This window comes from Balaenoptera ricei, chromosome 9 (assembly GCF_028023285.1).
Source record: "Balaenoptera ricei isolate mBalRic1 chromosome 9, mBalRic1.hap2, whole genome shotgun sequence".
NCBI lineage: Eukaryota > Metazoa > Chordata > Mammalia > Artiodactyla > Balaenopteridae > Balaenoptera > Balaenoptera ricei.
Window position 1 is genome coordinate 56,669,904 of NC_082647.1, and position 26,008 is coordinate 56,695,911.

At 35.4% G+C, this 26,008-nt stretch overlaps 1 protein-coding gene across 12 annotated transcripts in view; it reads left to right on the forward strand.

Moving 5' to 3' along the window:
- Positions 1–26,008, forward strand: part of AKAP9 (A-kinase anchoring protein 9) — a 150,214-nt gene that overhangs the window by 82,312 nt on the left and 41,894 nt on the right. For 11 of the 12 annotated variants that reach the window (XM_059933800.1, XM_059933803.1, XM_059933805.1 and 8 more), the window contains 2 exons: positions 2,077–2,282; positions 10,677–10,903. In XM_059933800.1, coding sequence (XP_059789783.1) covers positions 2,077–2,282; positions 10,677–10,903 — 433 coding nt within the window. Of the gene's footprint in view, positions 1–2,076; positions 2,283–10,676; positions 10,904–23,383; positions 23,719–26,008 lie in introns of those variants that run through there. The other variant, XM_059933811.1, reaches the window with a different exon arrangement.

The following is a 26,008-nucleotide window of genomic DNA, read 5'->3' on the forward strand; positions in this document are numbered from 1 at the left end:
CTTTCATGCATTTATTTTATAACAGATGAGACCTCTTAATCCACATCCCACTTTTTTAGAGGAATAAATTAATGATCTGATGTTAACAAAACTTTCCCTTACTTTGATTTTATAGAGATTAATATGAAAATGAGAATAGTTACCCCACATTAATATTAGGAGTTTAAGCACAGTATTTTAAAATTTGTTTTGTTCAAATGAAAATAATTTCTCTAATTTTAAATTAAAACTAATATCTACTAACTTAATTTCCTCCTTTTCCAATCTGTGACTGTCAACCCTCTGTGTCCTCCTAACCTCCTTCCTCAGCTTGCATGGAGGAATTTGGCCCCTAAGATTTTGGCTTCCCCTTTGGATCATCAGTATGGAACACAGTCAGTATGCAACTCAAACAAGAAAGACAGTGTACGAAAATTAGAGTTACCATGGCAATATAAAATAAACAAAATGTTTATTTTATATTATTTATTTCTAATTGGTATATTTTAAAAATTATACAGTGTTTAATTTTTAGGAATTTTTGTAGTGAGTGTTGATAAATGAGTATTCCTATTTATTTCTTTTTACCATCATATTAATTTTAATCATTTATGTAGAAATATTTTCAACTTATCTTAGTCCGGGGGTGTTTGGGGCTTGAACAAAACCTCAGAAAAAGTTACAGTAATAAAACCCTTTACTTACTTCGTACTAATAACTAAATTATTTAGAGTTTTATTTTTAATCTCCTTGCTTATGTAACCAGAGAACTTGATCTAGGTGTAAAAATAGAACTGTCTTTTTCACTTGACAAATACTGAAGGAAGACCACTCCATTTATTACTTTGTCTTAAAATAGTTACGTCACGTGCCTGTGAAAACCGATATCCTTTAACCAGCTTGTCAGTGATCTCCCACAGTGTGAAGTTGAGAGAGAAACTGTCTTAAGTCAGAGGACCTTTACCATGAAAGTTTCTTATTTTGTCTCCATGTATTAAATATACAGTTTGCCACTGTAGTACCTTTGTTGAATTAAGCTGTTAGGACAAGAGAGTTGTTTAGTTATTCAAAAGGTTAATCAGTTAACCTTCTGAATCACCGTTTATGGAAGTATATTTCTTGACACATGAAGATGTTTGTGTTAAGGAAAAATGAAAGCTTATGAAAACACTTTGTCCAGGATAATCCCATTTTTGTTTTTAAAATGTCTGTATTTATGAGAGAGAAAGAGGAGGGAAAATGTCTAGAAGGCTAGGCGTTAAAATGTTAACTGTGATTATCTGTGAGTACTAAGATATTTTGGTGGGTGGTAGGAGCATTTTTTTAATTTTTAAAAATAATGTATTACCTATAAAAAAAGAGAGATGCACTATTAATTCCATTTGGTTGAAAATAGGTTCCTTCTCCTGGCTGAAATGAGTGTGGTATATGTAACTTGAGAATTTTCTGTCTCTGGAGCAGATATAATAATCAACTGATCGGGGTATATTACCTCTGGTGTTAGCAGATAATGAAATTGTACTATAGATCTTTTTAAAAACAGGGCTCTGCCTGTTTTTGTAATTTAACCATGTAGATCATCACCATTAAGTTACAGAAATACAAGCATATTTTTTTTCTGGTGGAATTTTTGAATTTATTTTAAAATATATTATTTAACATAAAAGAAGATAAAATGTAAAATATATAAGAGTAACCATCAATGGTATTACCAGCTCAATAACTTGCATATGCTTAGGTACTGCCACACTTTTTAAAACTGAAATTTTGCATCTCCCTAAAATTTTCTTCTAATTTGCAAACTCTGCTGGCTTAAAAATTTAGTTATTTGATTTCTTTCAGGTCAGTAAAATGCTGCACATTTTCAAAAAATATTATAGTTCACTGATGAAAATTTTTCAGAAGAAAACAAAATTTATAATTATAAAATAAATACAAAAGGCACTTCATTTTAAGTGCTATTGCATATTATTGTAATAGGATCATATGAAGTTTTATTTTTTAAGTCAAATATTTTGTAGTGTATTTTTTTCTGGAACATAAGTGTTTGCTTTAAAAAGATTAAATATTTTAATAAATGTTTCCTTATCTATACAGGTATACACTCCAGAAAGCTAATAGCAGACTTCTGAAGATCCTCTTAGAAGTTGTAAAGACAACAGCAGCTGTTGAAGAAACAATTGGTCGCCATGTCCTTGGTATTCTAGATAGATCTAGTAAAGGCCAGTCATTGACCAGCCTGATTTGGAGGTCAGAAGCAGAGACACCAATAAAGTCATGTGTCCACGAGGAACACACAGGAGGTAAAAGTTTTATATGCTGTTGAAACTCGTGTCATTATCTTCAGTAAATCTTGCTGAGTTCAGGGCACTTTACTAGTGTTGAAAATACAGAAGAGAGAATATTAAAGTATTTTCCAATAAAAAGACCTCCAAACACAAATACACTAGAGCCACTCTTCTTAAGACACCGTTATTGTTTAGCATTTGCAAATGGGTGTCTTAGAGTTGTCATTACATATACTCAGGGTTATTACTCTGCTACATAAACCAAAGGCTGTTTAATTTCTCCACCAATAAGAGAAAAATTCCATATCACCACTCAGGTCTCTTACCAATACCTGTGAGGTATAAGCAACATTCTGAAACCACCCTCTAAAGGGAAGAGTTTTTGTCAGATGGAGAAAGATAGGATCTGGACGCTTGGACCAGAAGATCAAGGCCTTCCTTCACTACCATTCCATATCCAAGAACTTCTCCCCAGTTGGAAGCCAGTCATCTAAAAATAAAAATGCCAGTTTATGCAATTTTTGAGAACATTCTGTTTGTTAAGTTTCATGTAGAGAAACGAGAAGAAATTATCCCACTTAGAGAAAGTTTACTTAATTACAGGTTGGCCAGTAATATGTTTCTAAGTGCAGAGAAGAGCTTGATTTGGAATTTTAAGTAAAATTGATTTTCAAAACTTAGTTGAATTCAAAGATAATTTTAAAAACTGCTTTTAGTAAAGTAAGAGCCGAAATAATACTGTAACTTTAAACTTTCAAACTCATTCTTTTCAAACTTTGTAGAAGTATTTTTTTTTAATTAACTTCACTCTTGGTTAAGTTCTCAGTCAAGGGCTATGTGTTTTCTGCATATGAATCTTGATGTATAGAAAAGAATTAAGTAATATTTTCTTGATCTCATTGTGAAAGTATTTATCAAGTTATGTTTTTTTAAAAACAATTATCTCATAAACTAGTTTCACTTAACCATTTGGGAAAGGGGGCATTTTGCTGTGCTACAGGTAAGACCTATACCATATTCAAAAGACACTCTGAGGAATGTTCTGTACATTACAAGAATATTTTTTGCTTTTTTTGTTAGCAGTTCTCCTAGACACTTCTCCAAGTGGTTGCTGAAGTATTTGGCAAACAACATATCTTTTTTTTTTAAAATAAATTTATTTATTCATTTTTGGCTGTGTTGGGTCTTCGTTGCTGTGCACGGGCTTTCTCTACTTGTGGAGAGTGGGGGCTACTCTTCATTGCAGTGCACGGGCTTCTCATTGCGGTGGCTTCTCTTGTTGCAGAGCATGGGCTCTAGGCATGCGGGCTTCAGTAGTTGTGGCACACGGGCTCAGTAGTTGTGGCTCGCGGGCTCTAGAGTGCAGGCCCAGTAGTTGTGGCGCATGGGCTTAGTTGCTCCATGGCATGTGGGATCTTCCCGGACCAGTGCTCGAACCCATGTCCCCTGCATTGGCAGGTGGATTCTTAACCACTGCGCCACCAGGGAAGCCCCAAACAACGTATCTTAAAAGGCAGCAAACTCACTTTCAGAGCAGTGTTCCCATAATTATAAAAAGGAATAAATTGGTAATTTGTTGTTGTGTTACTTTTATTTTATTTATTTATTTATTTATAATTTTTATTGGAGTATAGTTGCTTTATAATGTGTTAGTTTCTACTATACAGCAAAGTAAATCAGCTATACATATACATATATCCCCTGTTTTTTGGATTTCCTTCCCATTTAGGTCACCACAGAGCATTGAGTAGAGTTCCCTGTGCTATACAGTAGGTTCTCATTAGTTATCTGTTTTATACATAGTATCAATAGTGTATATTTGTCAATCCCACTCTCCCAATTCATCCCCCCCCCCCCCCCGCCGCCCCCCACTCTTGGTATCCATGCGTTTGTTCTCTATGTCTGTGTCTCTGTTTTTCTGCTTTGTAAATAAGATCGTCTATACCAAGTTTTTCAGATTCCACATATATGCATTAATATATGATATTCTTTCTCACTTACTTCACTCTGTATGACAGACTCTAGGTCCATCCACGTCTCTACAAATGACCCAATTTCGTTCCTTTTTATGGCTGTAATATTCCATTGTATATATGTACCACATCTTCTTTTTCCATTCCTCTGGTGATGGACATTTAGGTTGTTTCCATGTCCTGGCTATTGTAAATAGTGCTGCTGTGAACATTGGGGTGTATGTGTCTTTTTGAGTTATGGTTTTCTCTGGGTATATGCCCAGTAGTGGGATTGCTGGGTCACATGGTAGTTCTATTTTTAGTTTTTTAAAGGAACCTCCATACTGTTCTCCAAAATGGCTGTATCAATTTACATTCCCACCAACAGTGCAAGAGGTTTCCCTTTTCTTCACACCCTCTCTAGCATTTATTGTTTGTAGATTTTGTGATGATGGCCATTCTGACCGGTATGAGGTGATAACCTCATTGTAGTTTTGATTTGCATTTCTCTAATAATTAGTGTTGTTGAGCATCTTTTCATGTGTTTGTTGGCCATCTGTATGTCTTCTTTGGAGAAATGTCTATTTAGGTCTTCTGCCCATATTTTGATTGGGTTGTTTGTTTTTTTGATACCAAGCTGCATGAGCTGCTTGTATATTTTGGAGATTAATCCTTTGTCAGTTGCTTCCTCTGCAAATATTTTCTCCCATTCTGAGGGTTGTCTTTTCATCTTGTTTATGGTCTCCTTTGCTGTGCAAAAGCTCTTAATTAGGTCCCATTTGTTTATTTTTGTTTTTATTTTCATTACTCTAGGAGGTGGGTCAAAAAGGATCTTGCTGTGATTATGTGATTATGTTTAATTTATGTCAAAGAGTGTTTCGCCTGTTTTTCCTCTAAGAGTCTTATAGTATCTGGCCTTACATTTAGGTCTTTAATGCATTTTGAGTTTATTTTTGTGTATGGTGGTAGGGAGTGTTCTACTTTAATTCTTTTACATGTAGCATAGAGGATTATGTTATATTCCTTTTCTGTGAGAAGGCAGACTTGAAAGGACATCTGATCTACTAGCCTACTTTCTTATGCATGGTTATGCATCTAAATCTCCCAATATAGATTAAATATGTCCATGTCCTATTTTAAGATATCCAATGATAGAGTAGTTTTTCAATTATAAGTAGTTTAATCAGTTCAATTATACAATTGTATTGAACAATGTCATTTTGCTCTCTGCTTTACAACAATTCTCAGTCCAGTGAAGGAGGCACTGAAATTCCGATTCAAGGCAAAATAAAACCATGGTACTTAATGTTTTACTTAATACCACTTTATGTATTTGAATCAGTTAAGCCTTTTGAAATAAATATTTAATTATTTAACTGTTAATAGATACTGAAAGAATAATATTAAGATACAAAAGGAAAAATTAAATCCTCTGCTAAGAAATACAGTATGAAGACTAGCAAGGCAGAGGTAAGAATTTTGCTGGTGTTGTGTGTAATTTCCATTTAATTAGTTTTTATATTTTTGTGTTTGGCAGTGATGTGCTAGTCTTAGTAAGAAAATTGGGAAGATCACTAGTATCATTTGGGGGCACTTAGATTTACTTTGCATCTTGAAGGAAATATTGAATTAATAGAATTTATAATTAAAAACTGAAGAAGATACTGTCTTTAAAATATTGACACCATGTTCCATACGTAAGAATTTTTCTGATGTTTCTTCAGATTTTTAATGAAAGTATTATTGTAAAAACTAAAATGAACTTTTGAAATATTTATTTTATGTCTTATTTAATATAACAAAAAGCTCAGTTTTAATCTGATTATGAAGGAACTCTTGCTTTTCAGTTTTTATATATGACCTTTTGTTGTGAGCAGTAGCACTTGTAATCTATTTGCAGCCCTCAAGTCTGAACTTGTTTAGAGTTTAAACATGTGTGGACTTGTTAACTCTCTAAAAAAATAAATAATTGACTTGCTAATGTTTGCTTCCTCGTAAGAGCAACCTAGTTTATGAAATTGAAGGGAAATTTTGAGCCAATGTGAAATCGCTTGAACTTGAGTGAATATTAGACTAGTTCATAAAAATGAGTTCCCCTAGGATGTGTTGAAAGAAGAGGTCCTTTAGGTCTACACTGTGATGGTTCAGTAGTAAAATACATATACCTCCTGCTTAGAAGACCAGGGACTAAATCTTACTTGCTGCAGCTTTTTTTGGAGCAGTGTGTTGTTACAGCAAGAATACTGGATTAGTATGAGGAGGTCCTTATTCTAGCTCACTGTGACCTTGAGCAAGTCTCTTAGCCTCCTGGGGCCTCCCTTCAGTTTACTCATCTATTAAGTGTAAGAGTCAGACAAGAGTCAGTGGTTTCCATTTGGAACCCCAGAGATCTTCAGGCCACTGGGGCAGGGGAATGCTCTATCCTATCACCCCCCCTGCTTAAACTGAGAAGCTTGTTGCTATCTGTATGGAATGAACATGGTAAAATCCATAAAAAAGTGACTGAAGACATTTTGAATAACCATCATCTGCCATGTTTAAGACACAGATCTGAGTGGTTGGCCAATTTGAAATCATGATTCTGTTCACCAAACTGGTCACTCTGAGATTTCTATTGGTATTTTATGAAATTGCCCTGCCAATTTATCTTTTTCTCTAATTTTTCCTGCCAAAGACTAGTTATAATAAATACAGTACAAGTTTGATGTTGTTCTCATTCCTTTATTTCACTGGAATAAACAAAGTTCTGTATCTTCATTGGAACATATTTGATTATTTTTATTCGTTTGTTTATATCTTCAAAATGTTATCAGTAAAATACATTAAGCTGGTTCACATCTTCATGTTTTCTAGGTACTTTAATGTCTATTTTTTTATTAGCCATTTAAAAAATTAACATTCAGTGGCTTTTTATAAGCCATTTTGTTTTATATATCCTTTGTATTTTGTGTTTGAGATTTGCTCCCATGCAATATATAGTATCTTCAGGTTTTTTCCTCACCATGGATTCCTTCTCTGGACCCTAAAACATGCTGATATCTTCATAATAAAAAAAAAAAAATTGTTTTTTCTCAACTTCGTTCCCCCCTTAAGGTAAACCGCAGCAAACTCTATGAGAGATTAGACCAGCTCTTGCTTCCACCAGCTTTGGTTTCTGTTTCTGTAGTACCAAAGCTGCTCTCTCTAAGGACAGCAGTGACCTTCCGATTGTCAAATCCAGTAGCATCTTCTCAGTCCTTGTCCCGTTTGACTTTCTAGACAAATAACATTATTGAAGTCTCTCTCTTTCTGAAACATTCTCTTCTTGTCTCCTGGAACATCTCTCTCCTGTCTTTCTCTGACTTCTTTTTTACGCAGGTTCTTCTGTTGGCTTATGCTCCAGCTGTGTTTGTCCTTTTCTCACTAAATATTGCTCCTAAAGCAAATGTGTCTACTTCCAAGGTTCAACTCTCACCTTTCTACAGTGACTCCTAAGTCTCTACAGACCCATATTTTCAAAAGTTGACTTCTCTCCTCCACATAGCCCGTTAACACTTAAGACTAATCATTTTTCATGCTTACTCTGTATACTTTCTCCGAATTTTTTAGTATTTCTCTTAATGACTCTTCTGTCCTCTAAGAATCATCTAAGCTGGAAACCCAGAGTCATCTTTTACTGCTTTTCTTTCTTTCTTGTCTTATACATTCAGTTTTTTCCAACCTGTGACCAGCCCCCGTCCGTCTTTAACATTTCTTATCTGGGCAATTGAAATAGTATTCTAACCAGACTCTTCTCCTTTTCCAACCCTTCCTCTGCATTGCTGCAGCTTGCTTCCTGATCACACATTTGATATTATCTTCCTGCTCAAAAAAACGATTTACTTCCCCATTATTTATAACAAAAAAACCCTGGTTCCTGAAAAATTTAAGACCATTCACAACTTGGATCCAGCCTACTTTCTAGCGACCTTTTTTCTGCTCTCTCCCCTACCTCATCCTTGCTTCGCCACATACTTGCACCCCACAAAGCTCCCTTGATTGCCCATCATATCAGACTATCATCTTTCCTCAGATTTGTCAGATTCTCTGTATCCATTAAAAGGAAATGTCCCTAGAATGCATTTAATTCCTTAGATAAAGATGCTATATTACATAGGTATTTTTAGTTTTTTTAACACCAGTTGTAAACTAATATTTCTTGCTTCCATAACCTCATCAAAAATATCATTTATTTTCTAGACTACATTAATTTTATTTACTGGCTTTGTAATATCCATTGTACTGTACTTTATCTGAACTCAGTTTGAATTCTAAGATCATTTTGAACTCATGAATATTTAAACTGTTAATCCCTATTATCAAGACATTCAGTTGTTTTTTTTTAAATTGTATTTATTTATTTACTTATGGCTGTGTTGGGTCTTTTTTTCTGTGCGAGGGCTTTCTCTAGTTGCGGCAAGTGGTGGCCACTCTTCATCGCAGTGTGCGGGCCTCTCACTATCGCGGCCTCTCTTGTTGCGGAGCACAGGCTCCAGACGCGCAGGCTCAGTAATTGTGGCTCACGGACCTAGTTGCTCCACGGCATGTGGGATCTTCCCAGACCAGGGGCCGAACCCGTGTCCCCTGCATTGGCAGGCAGATTCTCAACCACTGCGCCACCAGGGAAGCCCAAGACATTTAGTTTTGAATATGTGGAATAATGTAAGTAAATACCAGTCTAGTTGTTGTTTTTCAGTTTTGAAAATAAAAATGCAAAATGAAATTGTATTTGCTGCTATGCTAAGAATTAGATAAACCTATGTAGTAGCAAACATTTAAAGTCATTTTCTCTAGGGACTTTCCTAGGGTGGTCCAGTGGTTAAGACTTTGCCTTCCAATGCAGGGGATGTGGGTTCGATCCCTGTCGGGGAGCTAAGATGCCACATGCCTCACTGGCCAAAAAACCAAAACATAAAACAGAAGCAATATTATAACAAATTCAATAAAGACCTTAAAAAAAGAAAAAAGCTCCACATAATGTCATTTTCTAGAATGCTGTTTTGGATTCTTCAGCCAGTGACTTATACAGAGGAGGTGCTTAGTGAATCTTGAATTGTGCTGGGACTTCCCTGGTGGCACAGTGGTTAAGAATCCACCTGCCAATGCAGGGTACACAGGTTCGAGCCATGGTCCGGGAAGATCCCACATGCTGCAGAGCAACTAAGCCCATGCACCACAACTCCTGAAGCCCAGGAGCCTAGAGCCCGTGCTCCACAACAAGAGAAACCACCGCAGTGAGAAGTCCACACACCACAACGAAGAGTAGCCCCCGCTCGCTGCAGCTAGAGAAAGCCCGCGCGCAGCAACGGAGGCCCAAGGCAGCTAAAAATAAATAAATAAAATGTTGAATTGTGCTGCGTTCAGATCTTGTATCTGAAACCGCATCTGATATCATTACTACATGAGATTGAGAGACTTCCATATGACACCAGCTACTTTAGCAAGACTTTTTAATAAATAGCTCTTATTCTCCTGGGTGATTGTATCAAACTGAATGTTTATTCCAGGTACTTTGGAAATTACAATTTCTTGTGACTTTAATTTGTTAACTTTGTACAGTTACTGATAAGAAATATGTACTACTTGTAATAAAAGAATAGGTGATTCCTCTTCAGGAAATTTCATTGTTCGATTGTAGCATGCTGCCCACAGATAAGTACTGTATTCCCTGGCAGTGATAAATAACATATGCTTTTATTTCAGTTTAGAGAAAACGCTTCTAAAGCTTTATCTTCTGCCCATGTAAACTCAATTTTCTTTACATAAGAAAAAAGACTAGTGTGGAAACACAAGTCCATATTTAAAATTAGAACTGCTTATTAGTCTAACTTTTCCCAGGATAGCTATTACAAAAGTAGCAAGTTGCAAAAAGATTTTAGTCCCTTTTGCTGTCCAGCCAAGCAGGTGATGCTGCCCAGTACAGTGCTTAGAAATGAAAGGGTCTGCTCCATGCAGAATCAAGCACTTCTGTCGTTCCATACACCTGGAAGATCCCGTTACACAACGTTTTCTTTTCATGTTGTTGTTTAGATATTTGTTTTTCATTACACCATGTGTAATGTCCTTGAGGATAGGAACCAAATCTTGCCACCATTACTTAGTAAACCCTACGTGATGGGCATTTAGTAAATATCTGTTGAAAGGTGTTTTAAATTTTTTATCAAAGAAAAAATACTAATTATTGAAAATATTAATTTCTGCCAAGCCCTATTAGCTAGCATAGCATTATTCTTCCCATTCTTATACCTGGTAGGTTATCAAATAATATTACATTCTGTATTTGCCTATTTTATTTGTTTTGTTGCAGTGTTAACTAAGACACCTTATAGTTCCAGTGATTTCAAGTTTTAATTTGATTTTATTTTGTAACCTTTTTTTTGTTTTACTATAATTATTATAATTGATTTATACCTTTAAAATAGTGTTATTCTGGTTACAGATGAATGTAAACCCTCTTATTCTGGAAGTGATATACCAAGAAGTGACAGTAGCATGTGGTCCAAAGTAACTGAGGAAGGAACGGAGCTGTCACCGCAGCTCATGAGGAGTGGATTTACTGGAAATGAAATAGACCCTGAAAATGAAGAACTTATGCTGAACATTAGCTCTCGACTACAAGCGGCAGTTGAAAAACTCCTAGAAGCCATAAGTGAAACTAGTAGTCAGGTAACCTCCTTATGTTGCTAATATATACTGAGTTGGAAATAGGTTTTCTTTTAAGCCAGGGAACAAGGACTAAATGTTTTCTCTCTACTGTCTCACAGAAATCTAGTTTGGTTCCCCTTTACTAATTGGTTGTCTTTGTGACAACCAATTGCTGATGGAGTCTTTGAATTCTAAAATTCAATGTTTTAATCTTCAGATTTTTCTAGACTCTTAACACATTACTTTTTTTGATACCAAAAGAGATTTTTAACTTTACCGTTGTATGAAATATTCTATTATAATACGTATTATTTATTTGAAGGAATGGTATAAGGAATCTCTGAAACAAACCGTGTGCTCAAGTATGTCATAGCACTACTATTAAATATAACAGACCAAGCCTACAATTCCTTCCCGTGATTTTTGCTTTCTTTCCACAGATATGATTAGAATACCTCACTTCACTACCTTGGTAGGAAATTAGAGTGAGGGACAGTTTCTACATTAAAGTATTGTTTTCATAGAACTTTTGAGAGTATATACCATTGTATTTATACCTTAACTTGCAATTTTCTCTGTCTATAAAATTTTTATACCCTGTATAGTAATTGTCTCTTAAGTACTCTATGCAGAATTTTAAAAATTGTTTGCTGTTTTAAAATGAAGTAATTTCACTTATTTTAAAAATCTTTAATTTAACTGTAGAATCACAACTCTCATGTTAGTCAATGAGTGCTTCATTGTCATCAGCTACAGGGCCAGTATATTAACATTTTTCACTGATATCTTTATTCAGAGTATTCTAGATCCATGTGCATTTTAAACAAAAGTTGAGAAGTTGAAAGAGTATCTTTGATCTCTTGTTATTTCTGATGTCTGGCCTCCATTGATGCTACTTTTTTTTCTTTAAGAAATTATTCTGTTTCTGCAGTAGCAATGACTATTGGATGTATCAAATTTGACAAATATTGTTATATATATTGTGTTTTAATGCGAGATTCATTTACTTTTAGGTTAAGTTAGTGATTATACACCATTTCTTGAGTCATCTCTTGTTTAGTGACCCTTGAAATAATTTGTTAACCTCCTACTATTTGGTTAACATCATTATAAATCCATTATTCTTCTTTTGTCTCTTGATAAGTTGCTGTTGGCATTAAACCAAGAAGGCATTATCAAAACAACATATATTTCCAGTGAAATATTTGTCCTCCAAATAGATTTCAGCTCTGAAAACTGTTATCTTAACCAGAGTTTTCTTCAGGTTCATTCTTCTTTCTTGGAAGACAGTCTAAATTTTCTTCTGTGATATAGTATGGATCATATCTATCTTTGAGAGGAAAAGAATCCTAAAATAACCACACATTGCAGTGAGAATTCACTGATTGGCCAGGGGAATATATCATAATATATCTACTGTTAAACTTCTGGATGGCACCTTGATTGACTGAACAAACTAAGGTATTCATATGCAGTTAAATAGGTCTCAAAAATTCTTCCATAGATAAATTCTGAAGATATAATATATGATATATAGTTATATTACAGAAGAAATTGCTATCTTTGGGTAATTCTTGTTTTTTTGAAGCTTTCTTTTAAATCAGGTGCAAAATGATTGAAAAGCTTTTGCTTCAGTAACTCAAATTTCCTTGAGCATCCACAAAGAACTAAAAGAAGTGTAGTATTCCTGAAAACTCACATCTTTGTGTATTTACTAACAGAAAGGATGACTATTTACACAAACAATGATAGGGGTCCCATCTTTACTAAAAGCACACATAGTAAGTGCTGTTAAGGAAATGGCACCAACTAAAACCAGCCTCATTTATGTATTCATTTAATAAGACATTAAATTATACTCTTGGATCAAAGAATTATAATGCTTACTGCATTTTTCTTCAGCCTCAGGTGTGGTAGACTTAAGCTCAAACATTGAAATTATGAATGCTGTGTCATAATGTGAAATTCCATAGCTACAATGAAAAAACACACATTTTCTACTAAGATTTGGTATCTTTTAAAGTCTTTACTTTTTAAAATTAACGTAAGCCCTGGATTGGCTTTCTTTTAGAATGCTTATGCGTAAGCCAGTTTAACAATATGCTACTCTCCTTAGTAAACTGAGCCAATTCTGGCATTTTCAACTGTTGCTTTTCAGCACTTTTAATGCTTGAATGCATATGCATCATAATTATTCCTTTTATTCTATGAAAGTCATACAGATGATTCTATAATGAATTTCCACATGATCTTGCTTTTTTTTTCTTTTTTGCTTATTTCAGCCACGTTGGTATTTAATTTCTGTATTTATCTTCTATACCATGAAAACAGCTGTTAATACTTTTCCTTTTTTGACCACTATTAAATACTTTTGACCTGGATCTTGAGCTCTGTTAATACTGTTGCTACTACCTGATACTCATTGTAATTTATGGACAATCTAGTTAATGCAATATATTTGTCATTTGACAAGCCCCATGGAAAAGGGTAAATAAATCAGAAGTGATCAGTGGTTGGACTTGTTCCTACAGGCTACTGAAGAGAAACTTTCCCCATAATCCATTAACACTGTCAACAGACAAGTGCGGGAGATCCACCTGAAACACTCAGTCTTCCAGGCTAAGATTACAGCTTATCAAATCTGCTTATGTGTCTAGGTAGTGAGGTACAGTAGGAGCCTGATGATTCTCAATTTGTTAAATACTAAAGCAGCAATATGTTATGTAGATTTTACTGTATTGTTTTAGTTTAAATATCACTGAATAGATCACAGAAATTTTGCCCAGAGCAGTAAGTAGTTCTCAGTGTGGTCTCTTAAGCAGCAACATAAGCATCACTAAAGACTTGTTCTGAATGTAAATTCTCAGTCCCCACCCCAGACCTACCGAATGATGGGGCCCCAAAACCTGTATTTTAACAAGTCCTTTAGGTAATACTAATACAGACTAAAGTTTGAGAACCACTGACCTAGAAATTATTATTATAATATTCACATTATTCTAGCAGAATTTTGAAGTGTTCTACTAATATCTGTTATATAAAAGGTTGAAGTAGTTGTTGACACTTGATATAAAAATCATTTTTCTTAGATGAATTATATTTTTAAGGCAGTGGGAATAGGAGCTCTGTAAAATTTTCTTTAAATTTAGTTCAGTTACTACTCTTCCATGGAGAGATGTTTAAAGACATTGACTTCTTCAGAATATTCTCATTAATAACTAAAATTATTTTGAACATGATGAATATGTTTAACAGATTGATGCAAAATAATGTGTAGTCCTCTGTGAAATGACTAGTATTCCATTTTCTTTTTAATGAGTCATTATTTGGTTCTTCTTCATAATGGAATATTTCCCTTTTATTTTGATTCTTTTTCACTTGTCATAAAAAAATCTAAAACAGAACTGACACTGCTATAATATCTTTTTGCTTGCAGTGAAAGAGAAATTCAGGTAAATAGCTCTGCATAGGATACCCTGAGAGTAGAAAAGAGAGCAGCATCTGACAGTTTAGGGTAAGGTAGGAACAAGTAAAGCTTATTGGAGGACTCGATGCTTTGAGATGAGTCACTCATTCATCAAATTTATTGAACACCTGGTATGTAACAATTGCTCTTCTAGATACTGGAGGCACAGCACTGAACAAAGTACAAAGTCCCTACTCATAGAGGTTACAATATAATGGTGGGGACTGATAATATGTAAACGTAGTATGCCAGATGCTGATACCTACTGTGAAGGAAAATAAAATAAGGGGAGGTAGAGCATGATGGGGGAAGAGGACATTTTATGTAGGAAAATTAAGGAAGACCTCTCTGATAATGTGATAGTCAAGCATCTACCTTAAGGAAGTATGGGAGACAGCCACATAGGTAAGTTGGGGAAGAATGTTTCAGGCAAAGGAATAGTGAGTACGAGGGCCTGAGGTGGTCATTGAGGTGGTCATGTGCTAGTTCTTTGTGTGGTTGACAAAGAGGCCAGAGTAGCTGGAGCAAGAAGAATGGGGAAAGTGTGGGAGACAAGGTCATAGTGATACCTGGGAACCAAATCACATGGAACTTGGAATTTAATTCTTAATGAGATGCAGAGTCATTGGGTACAATTTTTTAACTTGTTATTTTGAAGTAATTTTAGACTTACAGAAAAGTTGCAAAAATAGTACCAAGAGTTCCCATGTACTCTTCCCTCAGCTTTCCCTAATGTTCACATCTTGCGTAACCACACTATAGTTATCAAAACTTAGAAATTAATAGTAGTACAATACTATAAACTACAGACTGTTTGAATTTTACCAGTTTTCCCACTAAAGTCCTTTTTCTGTTCTAGGATCTGTTCCAGGATTGCACATTGCATTTAGTTGTCATGTCTTCTTCATCTTCTCCAGACTCTGTTAGTTCCTGAGTCTTTCTTTGCCTTTCATGACCTTGACACTTGAAAAAGACTAGCCAGTTATTTTGTAGAATATCCCTCGGTGTGATTTTGTCTGTTTTCTCATGATTACATGAAGTTTATTCATTTTTGACAAGGATACCACTGAAGTTATGTGCCCTTCTCTGTGTGTCAAATCGAAAGGCACATGTCTTATTACAGGTGCTGTTAATCTCGATTACTTGTGGTGTCAGCTGGGTTTCTCCACTGTTTGATACTATGCAAATTTCCTGTTTCTCTTTAAACTTCCATCCACTAATCTTAGCATCCGTTGGTAGATCTTGCCTGCACAGTTATTACTGTGGTGTTCCAATGGTGATTTTCTGTCATCATCCATTCATCATTCCTTCATTTATTGATTGGAATTATTCTGTAAGAGCTGTTTCTTTTTTCTTTTATTTATTTATTTATTTATTTTTATTTTTTGCTGTGCGCGTGCTTTCTGTGGTTGTGGCAAGTGGGGGCTCCTCTTTGTTGCAGTGCGTGGGCTTCTCATTGAAGTGGCTTCTCTTGTTGCGGAGCACGGGCTCTAGGCATGCGGGCTCTAGAGCGCAGGCTCAGTAGTTGTGGCGCATGGGCTTAGTTGCTCCACGACATGTGGGATCTTTCCGGACCAGGGATTGAACCTGTGTCCCCTGCGTTGGCAGGCGGAGTCTTAACCACTGCACCACCAGGGAAGTCCCAAGAGCTGTTTCTTCACTCACATTTATTGACTTAACTAATCGAGTTTCATATGAATTCATAGCTATTAATTTTTTTCAGTGGTTTATAATCCAATACTATAGTAGTTTGTTTTGTTCCAGCTTTGGCAGTAAGAACTCTTTCAGATTGGCACCTGTGCACTTTCAAAGTGCTTATTCTTTTGAGCATTTGCACTATCAGAGACTCCAGGCCCATCTTGTATTTTCCCTGCCCCAGCCCCAGAATCAACTACTTCTCCAAGGAATTCAAGTTCCCTTTATTGGAGAAAGATACTTAGAAACCAAGACCTGGGTGCTATATGTGCTTATTGTTAACTAAGGTGTTATGGTCCTCTCAGCAGAAAGTTTGAAAATATACGTAGTATATTAACCCTTGCATATATATTTATTTCTATATCTGTATATATCATAGAAGTATAATTTCATATCGATACCTCCAATTCCCATCTAGTACCACAGCATTCTTTCTCCCCTTTCCCCTTTCCTTTGTAACTTTGTTCTCCAAAGGCGAGAAGCAAGGCTCTCATAATCTACGGTAGTTTTATTTATTTGTTAACCATTTATACCCATAAAGTAATTTCATACCCATATATACCCATAAAGTAATTTTACAGTTGCTAACCTATATCCCTGTGAAAAACAAATTTACTAACTAGAGTACAGTAGTTTTTGGTCTTTAGCCTTACAGTATACAATCAAAATACTGTTTTTCAAAGTATCATAGGTTAACTCTTCTCCCCACGCCTTTAGTGTGGTTTTGTTATTCACTTTTAATACAATAAGAATTATTTATTATAGTTTTTATTCCATTTTGGGTTCCCCCACACTTTGGTTAATTTTTAAAAAATTTACATACAGTAAATTTCATTTGTGCGTAGACAGTTCTTTTGGTTGTGACAGATGCATAGAGTTATGTGTCTACCACCACAATCATAATACAGAACATTTCCATCACCCTAAAATTCCCTGGTGCTCCTCTGTTCTTTTATAGTCAGCCCCTCCTCCACCTCCTGCCCTTGAAAATCACTAGCTGCTTTCTGTCCCTATAGTTTTGTCTTTTCCAGAGTGTCATTAATGAAATCATACATTATGCATTATTTTGGGTCTGGTTTCATTGTCTTAACAAAATACATATAAGATTCATCTATGTGTGTTAATACTTTGTTTCTTTTTAGAGCTGAGGAGTAGTCCATTGAATGGATGCACCTGTTTGTTTATCCAAAGGACATACAAATTGTTTCCAGCTCTGTGTCATTAGAGATTTTTCAGCAACTGATCTAACTTACATTTATCAAAAGGATCACTTTGACCACCTTGTTAAATATAGACTGGGGGGATGGAGGGGTGCAGGACAGAAGCAAAGAAATCAGTTGGAGAACTTGCCCAGGCTTATAAGTTAGGTGTAAGTTAGAATTTGAATCCAGGCAGTCTGGCTTCAGGGTCCATGCTCTTAACTGCCACTTTTTCTGCCCTCTGAAAATGAAAGGAGTGAATCATTCTGTCAGTTACTGCTGACAGGTCATGTTATAGCCTGAGGAGTAGATTTTGAAATCTGGGAGGTGTGCGGTGGGGGCGGGGGTGGGTGTGTCATTGGTTACTTTACAAGAGCAGTTTCAGTGAAGTAATGGAGATGAAAGCATAATTCAAGAGAAAATGAGAGGGAAAATGAGTCTTTTAGGTAAAGACTTACAAGACAAGTAGAAGCTAAGTGGGTGGGTCAAGAAGAAAATTTGTGGCAAATGGCATAGCATGTTGGTATAAACCAGCATGATGTGTTTGAGGATACTGGGTAGTTTTGTGTTTTAAACATCCAGGGTGGAATGTGGGGAACAGAGGGTAGAAGGATAGCAGTGGTTATTAGCACATAGTCCCTTGAGGACTTAGTTAAGGAGTTTTAACTTTATGCTGAAAAGTGTGGGGAGGCATTGAAATATTTTTGGTAGAAAATAATAATATCAAATTTGTGTTTTAGAGAGAATTCCTCTGGCAACAGTGGGGTGGATATATGGGCAGGAAAATAGTGAGGAGAGATGCTGAATGTGCAGAAACAGGAGACTCTTAAAATATTCCAGTGAAAAGGGATAGAAATCAAGTTAGGGCAAGAGGGAAGTGATTTTAAAACTTGTAGAAGTTGAATTTGATAGAAGTTCGTGTGACATTGAATGTAGGGGGTAAGGAAGGGGAGAGGAAACCACACGTGAATCCTTGACCAACTAAGTTGTTGGTGTATTTCCCTTACTGAGATGGGGGGTGCAAAAGAAGTGAATAACGAGTTCAGTTTTAGGTAATCTGAGTTTGAAATGCATAGAGGGAGAAGATATTCCCTAGAGTCTAGAGTTTGGGAAACTAGATTGGAAGTTGTCATCATTTTAAAGACATTGGAAACCATGGTTTTCGAGATAGTGTACAGAGCTAATTTTTTGTCCTGGTAGAGTGCTGAGATTTAAAAGAGAATAAAGGTAGATAAGTCTACAAAAGATATTGAGAATGAGAGAGGAAAATCAAGAGAATAGTATCATAAAAGCCAGATGAGGAGAGATTTTCCGTAAGTGTCAGATACCATGGAAAGGTAACGGATGCTGAGGATTTAGTGTCCATTGGATATTTCAGTATAGGTGTCATCAATGACCTTGATGAGAACAGTTTCATGGAGTTGATAGAGGAGAAATTCAAAATTCAGACATTTACAGAAATAGAGTTGAAGAAATAGAGGCAGCAATTTTATGATACCTGGCCATGAAGAAAACAGGAGACCATTAGCTTGAAAGGGGGAGAATGCTTTTTTTAAGATTCAGGTGTTTATATTGAGTAGCAATGGAAAAGTTGAAGATGCACATCAGAGGGGATGGGCTTTGTGGAGCCAGATCCTTGGGGTAGGTGAGGGTGGAATCTGGAACACAAGTGGAAGGTGTGGCCTTTGGATCAGAGAGACTCTGCCTCCTTTATGATTGGTCAGAGAAATTATTGCCAGTGATTGTGGGCTTTTGTTTGGGGTTGGGGAGGAGTTTCATTGAAAAGGCCCTGTAGTCTAAGTAAATACTGTCAAATAATCAAGGTTCTTTCTTTCCTTTTTTTTTTTTTTTTTTTACTGGTTTGGTTTTATATGTTATATAATTGTAGTGGGACATCATGATTAAGTCTTGTACTTAGTTTTAAGTTTAGAGGCTGCTTTAGGTTCCGTAGATGCATCTTGCTTTAATAAAAGAATTAGTAAGCGTTTTCTTTACTAAGTATCAGGGTGTCTGCCTTTATAGCCTGATTTCATAATATCTTTTATGAGTATTTTACTTTATGTATTTGATTTCATAAGTGATTTACCCAATGGCATGTCCAAATCCATATAATAATACATTTACTGTGATGGATTTTACTTCTCTTTTGCTGAGACAGGCTGCTATAAATATTGAATATATTCAGGCTTGTATTCAACCTATTGCAGTTTCCTTTTGGTTGGGATGGCTTTTGTTGGAATAGGAGTAAAATTGCTGAGAGTCTAGTCTCAAGCCCTTAGAAAGTTAATCTCTTTAACATTATCTTTACTTAGTAGTGTCTTTGTGGTTCTGCAGAGAAGTTTTATCTCTGAGAGTGTGGTTTTAGATTCTTTCTCTTTCTTTCTTTCTTTTTTTTTTTTTTGGCTGCTTTGCGGTGCAGGGGCTTTTCTCTAGTGGGGGGTGGGGCTACTCTTCGTTGTGGTGCACGAGCTCATTGCAGTGGCTTCTCTTGTTGTGGATCACGAGCTCTAGGTGCGCGGGCTTCAGTAGTTGTGGCGCACAGGCTCAGTAGTTGTGGCTCGCGGGCTCTAGAGCGCAGGCTCAGTAGTTGTGGCGCACGGGCTTAGTTGCTCCGCGGCATGTGGGATCTTCCTGGACCAGGGATTGAACCTGTGTCCCCTGCATTGGCAGGTGGATTCTTAACCACTGCGCCACCAGGGAAGTCCCTGTTTCAGATTCTTGATTCTTGGGACAGGTAGAAATAGGAATCAGTCTGTTATGTGGGAAGTAGTGTTTTAGCAATTAAAGTTTTCCAGAATCCAGAGGTACTGTTTAGAGCCATAGGAGATTATTTACCAAGAGATTCTTTCAGGCGTTAGAAGAGAACAGTGAATGAGGAATTTACTCCTGAAGAAATGATTTTTATTATAGGCAACTCTCATGAATTTATTAATAATCATTTTTTAGATTAATGGAACTTAAGGTACTTTTCTATATTTTCTCCAAAAGGGAGCCTTTTTATGAGGATGAAACAGTAGTACTGTAAGTTAAGATTCTGTTTTGTCATTGTTGTGTTTTAAAACATAAACTGTGGGCTTCCCTGGTAGCACAGTGGTTAAGAATCCACCTGCCAATGCAGGGGACACAGGTTCAAGCCCTGGTCCAGGAAGATCCCACATGCCGCGGAGCAACTAAGCCCGTGGGCCACAACTACTGAGCCTGCGCTCTAGAGCCCGTGAGCCACAACTACTGAGCCCGCGTGCCACAACTGCTGAAGCCCGCGCACCTATAGCCCGTGATCCACAACAAGAGAAGCCACTGCAATGAGAAGCCCGCGCACCACAATGAAGAGTAGCCCCCCACTCGCCGCAACTAGAGAAAGCCTGCGTGCAGCAATGAAGACCCAGCACAGCCAAAAATAAATAAGTAAAAAATAAATAAATTTATTAAAAAAATAAAAATAAAGCATAAACCTTAATAAAGTGTTGAAATACATTTGCCATTAGGTGTTCCTCCCAGTGTGTGTATTATAAGCATCAGGGCTCTGTCAGGGTATTATAGCCAGGATTCAGTCTATTAAGTAACTTAAAAAAATAAAAAATAAATCAAAATACAAAAGAGAGCAACAGAAGTGGTTTACAAGTTGGGGGAAATATTTCTGGGGAAAAGGTTAAATAGTTTGACATTGTACAATTAAAGTAAAGCTAAACATAACTCTATACCGCAAATTAATAGCTTTCAAATATACATTAAAATCTTGATTATCTGAAACCAGGGGATAATGAGCTAGTCTGGATAATTAAAAGGATGTCCTCTTAAAAATTGAAATTATTTTAACTGTTATTGATTGCAGAGAGTTTTATGTGCTTTCTAAAATTAAAAAAAAGAATATAATTTGAATTATTCCAATTCAAAGTAATCTATCTGGACATCAATATATATAATATACCATCAGTTAATATGCTGTTTTGGGGAGAGCTATTTGCCCCTATCTTAAATCGTCTTTCCTGCTGTTTTGAGTCTTTTCCCCCTTTAATTTTACTGTTTTCTTTATGGTTAGTTTCTTAACCTTGACTTATGTTCCTGGTTATAAGGGGGTATACCTTACTTATAAATTTTTGTTTTACATGGATAAACACAGGTTTTACATGCTTTCAAATGTAGGAAAAAATAGACTATCATTTGAATTATTTTAATTCAGGGTCACCTTTCTGAACATCAATTAATATAGTATGCCATCAGTTAATGTACTGTTATGAGGGCTGTTTGCCCCATTCTAAGTCATCTTAATCTGCGGCTTTTTTGAGTCTTTTCCTCCTAGTTTTCTCTTTTCTTTGTCGTTAGTTCTTGGCTTGACCTAATTGTTTCTATTTATAAAGGGATATGTCTTACTTTCAGGGTTTTGTTTTTGCTTCAAATAAGAGAAAATGGACACCAGGTTATGAAAATAAACTGTTATTCTCAGAGGGAGCTGAGAAAGAGTATGTTGAGAGGTGTTTGATATGCTGAACATGGGTCCAGCCAGTTCATAAAGCTGAACATCTAGGATGTTGATGATTTTGTATCTGCTGAAGCCCCAGTAAAGTCAAATTTAGCTGCGCCAGTGGTGTGGTTAGATCTCCATCTTGTACAGATGTTATGATGTTTTCACAAACTAACTGGAGGCGTCACATAAGAAACCATAATAAACAGAAATTTGTCATTACCTAGTCCGGAATTCTAGGAAGCAGCTGCCCCTCTGCTACCCCAAACCATATCCCTGTAGATTCTGAGCTTTCTGTAGAAAATCTTATTTTCTCTGCCCTAATTGTTAACTTACTGTGAAGGGTTTGAGTATTGACTCCTCTAAAGATATTTTGTATAGCGAAAGTGGCTATAAAATTGATTTTTGTTTATGTGCTTGCTTTAGTGTGGGTTTTTCCATAGTAGATAAAGGTTTTGTGAGTTAAGGATATTTAGTTACTGGGTAGAGAAAAGACACCACAATGAAAGATTTTTTCATTTATTTAAAACAACTTTCACTATTGAGGATTTTTAATATTAAAAAGTATGTTGTTCATATTTTAAATTCTGAGAAGCTGTTTTATTCACTATTGCCGAGGTTTCTGGAGCTACCAAAAGGCCATTATACACCACTTGTGCTTTTAAGTTTTAGTCAGAGTTCATAGGATACCTTAAGTGGTATAATTACCAATTATTATATACAATGCAGCTTTTAAAAAGAGGGGTTTTTTTTCCTTAAGAATTACTCTGTAAACAATTCAGTGTGGAAATAGTTTATAACCGATGTTATAAACTATGTATGTTTAGTTACGTAAACTATGTTTAGTTTTAATGACTACTCAAAAGAATGAGTATTATTTTAAGGAAATATCAAAAAGAAATACTTAGTTTTCCAGAAATAGTTATGATTATTGGATATAGTTGAAGAACTAATTGGTAATGTGGACTCAAACCTACTTGTTTTCACATTTTTAAATTAAAACAATTTTTTAATGGAATGGAAAAACACCAGCTTATCTTAGAAGCATTATAAACTTATCTAGATATCCTTTTCAGAGCTCTGACGTGGAACTTGGATCCTGTTAGGCAAGCTTTTTTGTGGGTGTATAAATTCAGATTCCACCTGTCAGTGTACCTATAGGTAAAGACATTAAATCACACCCTCTGTTCTGACCTTTCCCCAGGGACACTGGCTAGAATTCTTTGGCTCAGCATGAGAGGCTATTTGAATAGCTCAGTTCAGAAGAGCAGGTTGTGAAGCAGCAAGAACAAGGGAAATAATGTTGCAACTACGTTTTTTAAGACTGCTACTATGGAGACTGAAAACTTGACTTTCCTTACCAGGTTCTGCTTGGAAGGCTTTTATTTCCACAGACATATTTTGATACCGGAAGCAGTTTTATTGCTTAGCTAATTAGATATTTATATTTTTAGTCTTCCATTTTTCAACAATTTAGTAATTATTCTAATTAAAAACGTGTTTGCTTGCTTTTAGTTTTGTTGTGTTGTTTTTGTTTTGTTCTGTTTTTTTTGATGAAGACTGATGGAGATCTAGTTTTTTTTTAAGTTTGTGGGTTTTTTCTTTTGTTGTTTAGTTGTATGAATTAATTTTATAATGTTTATTTGGTAGTGCTAAGGAGAAATTTTCATACTGCTATGGTATATCTTAATAAACTAAACCGAACTTTTTTAGTGTAGTGGAAAACTGGTACAGCAAATGAGGAAAATTAGCAGCTACAACTTCGAGAATGGATTCTTACAGGACCTTTTTGGCAACTGTCAAACTTAGTGGCTCGTGGTTGGAAGAAGAAGATGAAGACATTTATGAGGTTGAATCTCGTGTGCCTTTACCACATCCTTTTCCTCTGTGTGAACATTTGGATGAAACTAACTCAGTAATTGTTAATACTTCTATTTTTCATTTTATTCATAAAAGAAATGGGCATATATTAAAGCTTATTTCCAAAATTTCCCTGCCTACCCCTCCTTATTCAGTAAGTATAAATATTTGGTTTTTTATAGTTTTATTTTATGCTTCCAGTTTTTTATACATTTAGTTTAAAACTGTAATGAGAAATGAACTTTAAATGTCTTTGGTAAGGGTAAATGGAATAGAATCTTGTTTTCTTCTTGTTTGGTGTGTTACTACTCATTCATCCTGTAATGATTAATGTATTGAAGGGCTAAATTTTGTCCACAAGCCCCAACTTGGCTACGTTTTTCATTCCAGAAAGCAGAATGAGATAATATTTCAGTTCTCCCATGCCAGGCAAGCTGTTTAAAAAGATCCTGCTTGTCCTTAAGAATCTTACTTCTATATGTTTATGATGCCAATCCTGAGTAAAAATGGAGTGATTATATTTGAAGGAATAGGCGTTGTCATACCTAAAACAGCTAAGTGAACTGTCATTGAGCCAATTAGGAAATGTTTACAATCATATGGCATATTGCCTGTAGTTCCGGAAAAGAAAAAAGGAAACCTGGATTCTTATTTCAGTTTTTTTGCTAACTCCCTAAGGAGCTTATTTTTAATATGCCTGCTAATCCTATGAGGAAATACCTTTTTCTGCTTTTTATGTGAAATGTATGTTATAAGCAGTGTTAAGGGTATTTAGCATAGTTAGTATTTCAGGTCATTTGACACTTAAATGTTGTGAATGATTCACTACAGGTTACTCAGTATGTTATTTGCCACTTTTTGTGACTTTCATGGCTTTAATTATATGTACTAGCTAGTATTTAACAAGACAGATGCTTTCAGAATAGATTTGTTACCTCCCCTTAAGCTTTTTTTTTAAAAATTATTTATTTATTTATTTATGGCTGTGTTGGGTCTTCGTTTCTGTGCGAGGGCTTTCTCTAGTTGTGGCAAGCGGGGGCCACTCTTCATCACGGTGCGCGGGCCTCTCACTATCGCGGCCTCTCTTGTTGCGGAGCACAGGCTCCAGACGCGCAGGCTCAGTAGTTGTGGCTCACGGGCCTAGTTGCTCCGCGGCACGTGGGATCTTCCCAGACCAGGGCTCGAACCCGTGTCCCCTGCATTGGCAGGCAGACTCTCAACCACTGCGCCACCAGGGAAGCCCCCCTTAAGCTTTTATATTAAAGTGACAGATTATTTACTAATTATACATACTTTTATGTAGTAAGTTTATTAAATTATGTGAAAATATTGAATATGATAATTTTATATATTACACATTATTAAGTATTACGTTATAGGTATTATATAAATATTAGGAATAAACTGTACCTTAACTAGATGGAAGAGGTTTTTTTAAGTATAATATATTTAAATAAATATTTGAAGGAATTTCTTATTCCAATAAATGTGGGTGCTATCTTCTATAATAAGTGAAATTGTTTCCTAGAGGTACTGTATTTGAGTCCCAACTTTTTTGTTTTGCTTTGTAAAACTGAAGTTATTTCTTGTGGTTTTATAGTAATATTTAAATGCATCTTAAGGCAGGTTTAGATCTTGTCAGAAAATAGAATATAGAAACTGACTTATTTTTCTTATCTAAAGCAAGTGTTTATTTTGTTGTAAGTGCATTGTTGTATTTGTACAGTAAATTTGAAAAAGGAAAAAAAAACTCATATCCTAATTAGAGCTATGAACTCTTTTAGAGCGTTCATATATTTCAGGCAAACATTTTACAATGTACAGTAAAAAAATTACATGTGTACACGTGAAAGCAGTTGATTTATTTTTAAAATATAGGCTGTGACTAAGTTCAGGAGAGGGCTTTTTATAAATTAGTTCATGTTTTATGGTCATTTTTTAATTTTAAAAATTAATGTATACTGGTTATCCACATTTAAAGGAAAATAGTCTTTTGTCAGTCAAAAGTAAAAATATATATAAAGTTTTATCTTTGTTGAGGTAACAACATATTATTACAGATATTTTAGGAAATATTTTGTGATTAAAATATGTGCTTAATTTTCCATTATGAGTCTTAAATGTGTATGCATATTATTTTCAAGTAATGGGTTGCGAATGATATTTAAAACATCTTATTAAAACAAGAATAATTGCACAATAGATATGTGAGATACTGATTTATCCAACCACAAAATGGTACCACAGAAAGCTTTACTTAGTAACTCTAAAATCTCTTTGCTATGGTAAATTTTAAAATGCTATGGTAAATTTTTTTTAAATGTAATGGTGTTGATATTAAATACCAGAAACATTTGAGCTCAATTTTTCCCCATGTAGTTGTTTTAATAAAAACAGATAAAGCAGGTGCTAGCAGTAAGAAGCCCAGAAAACTAAAGCAGAGA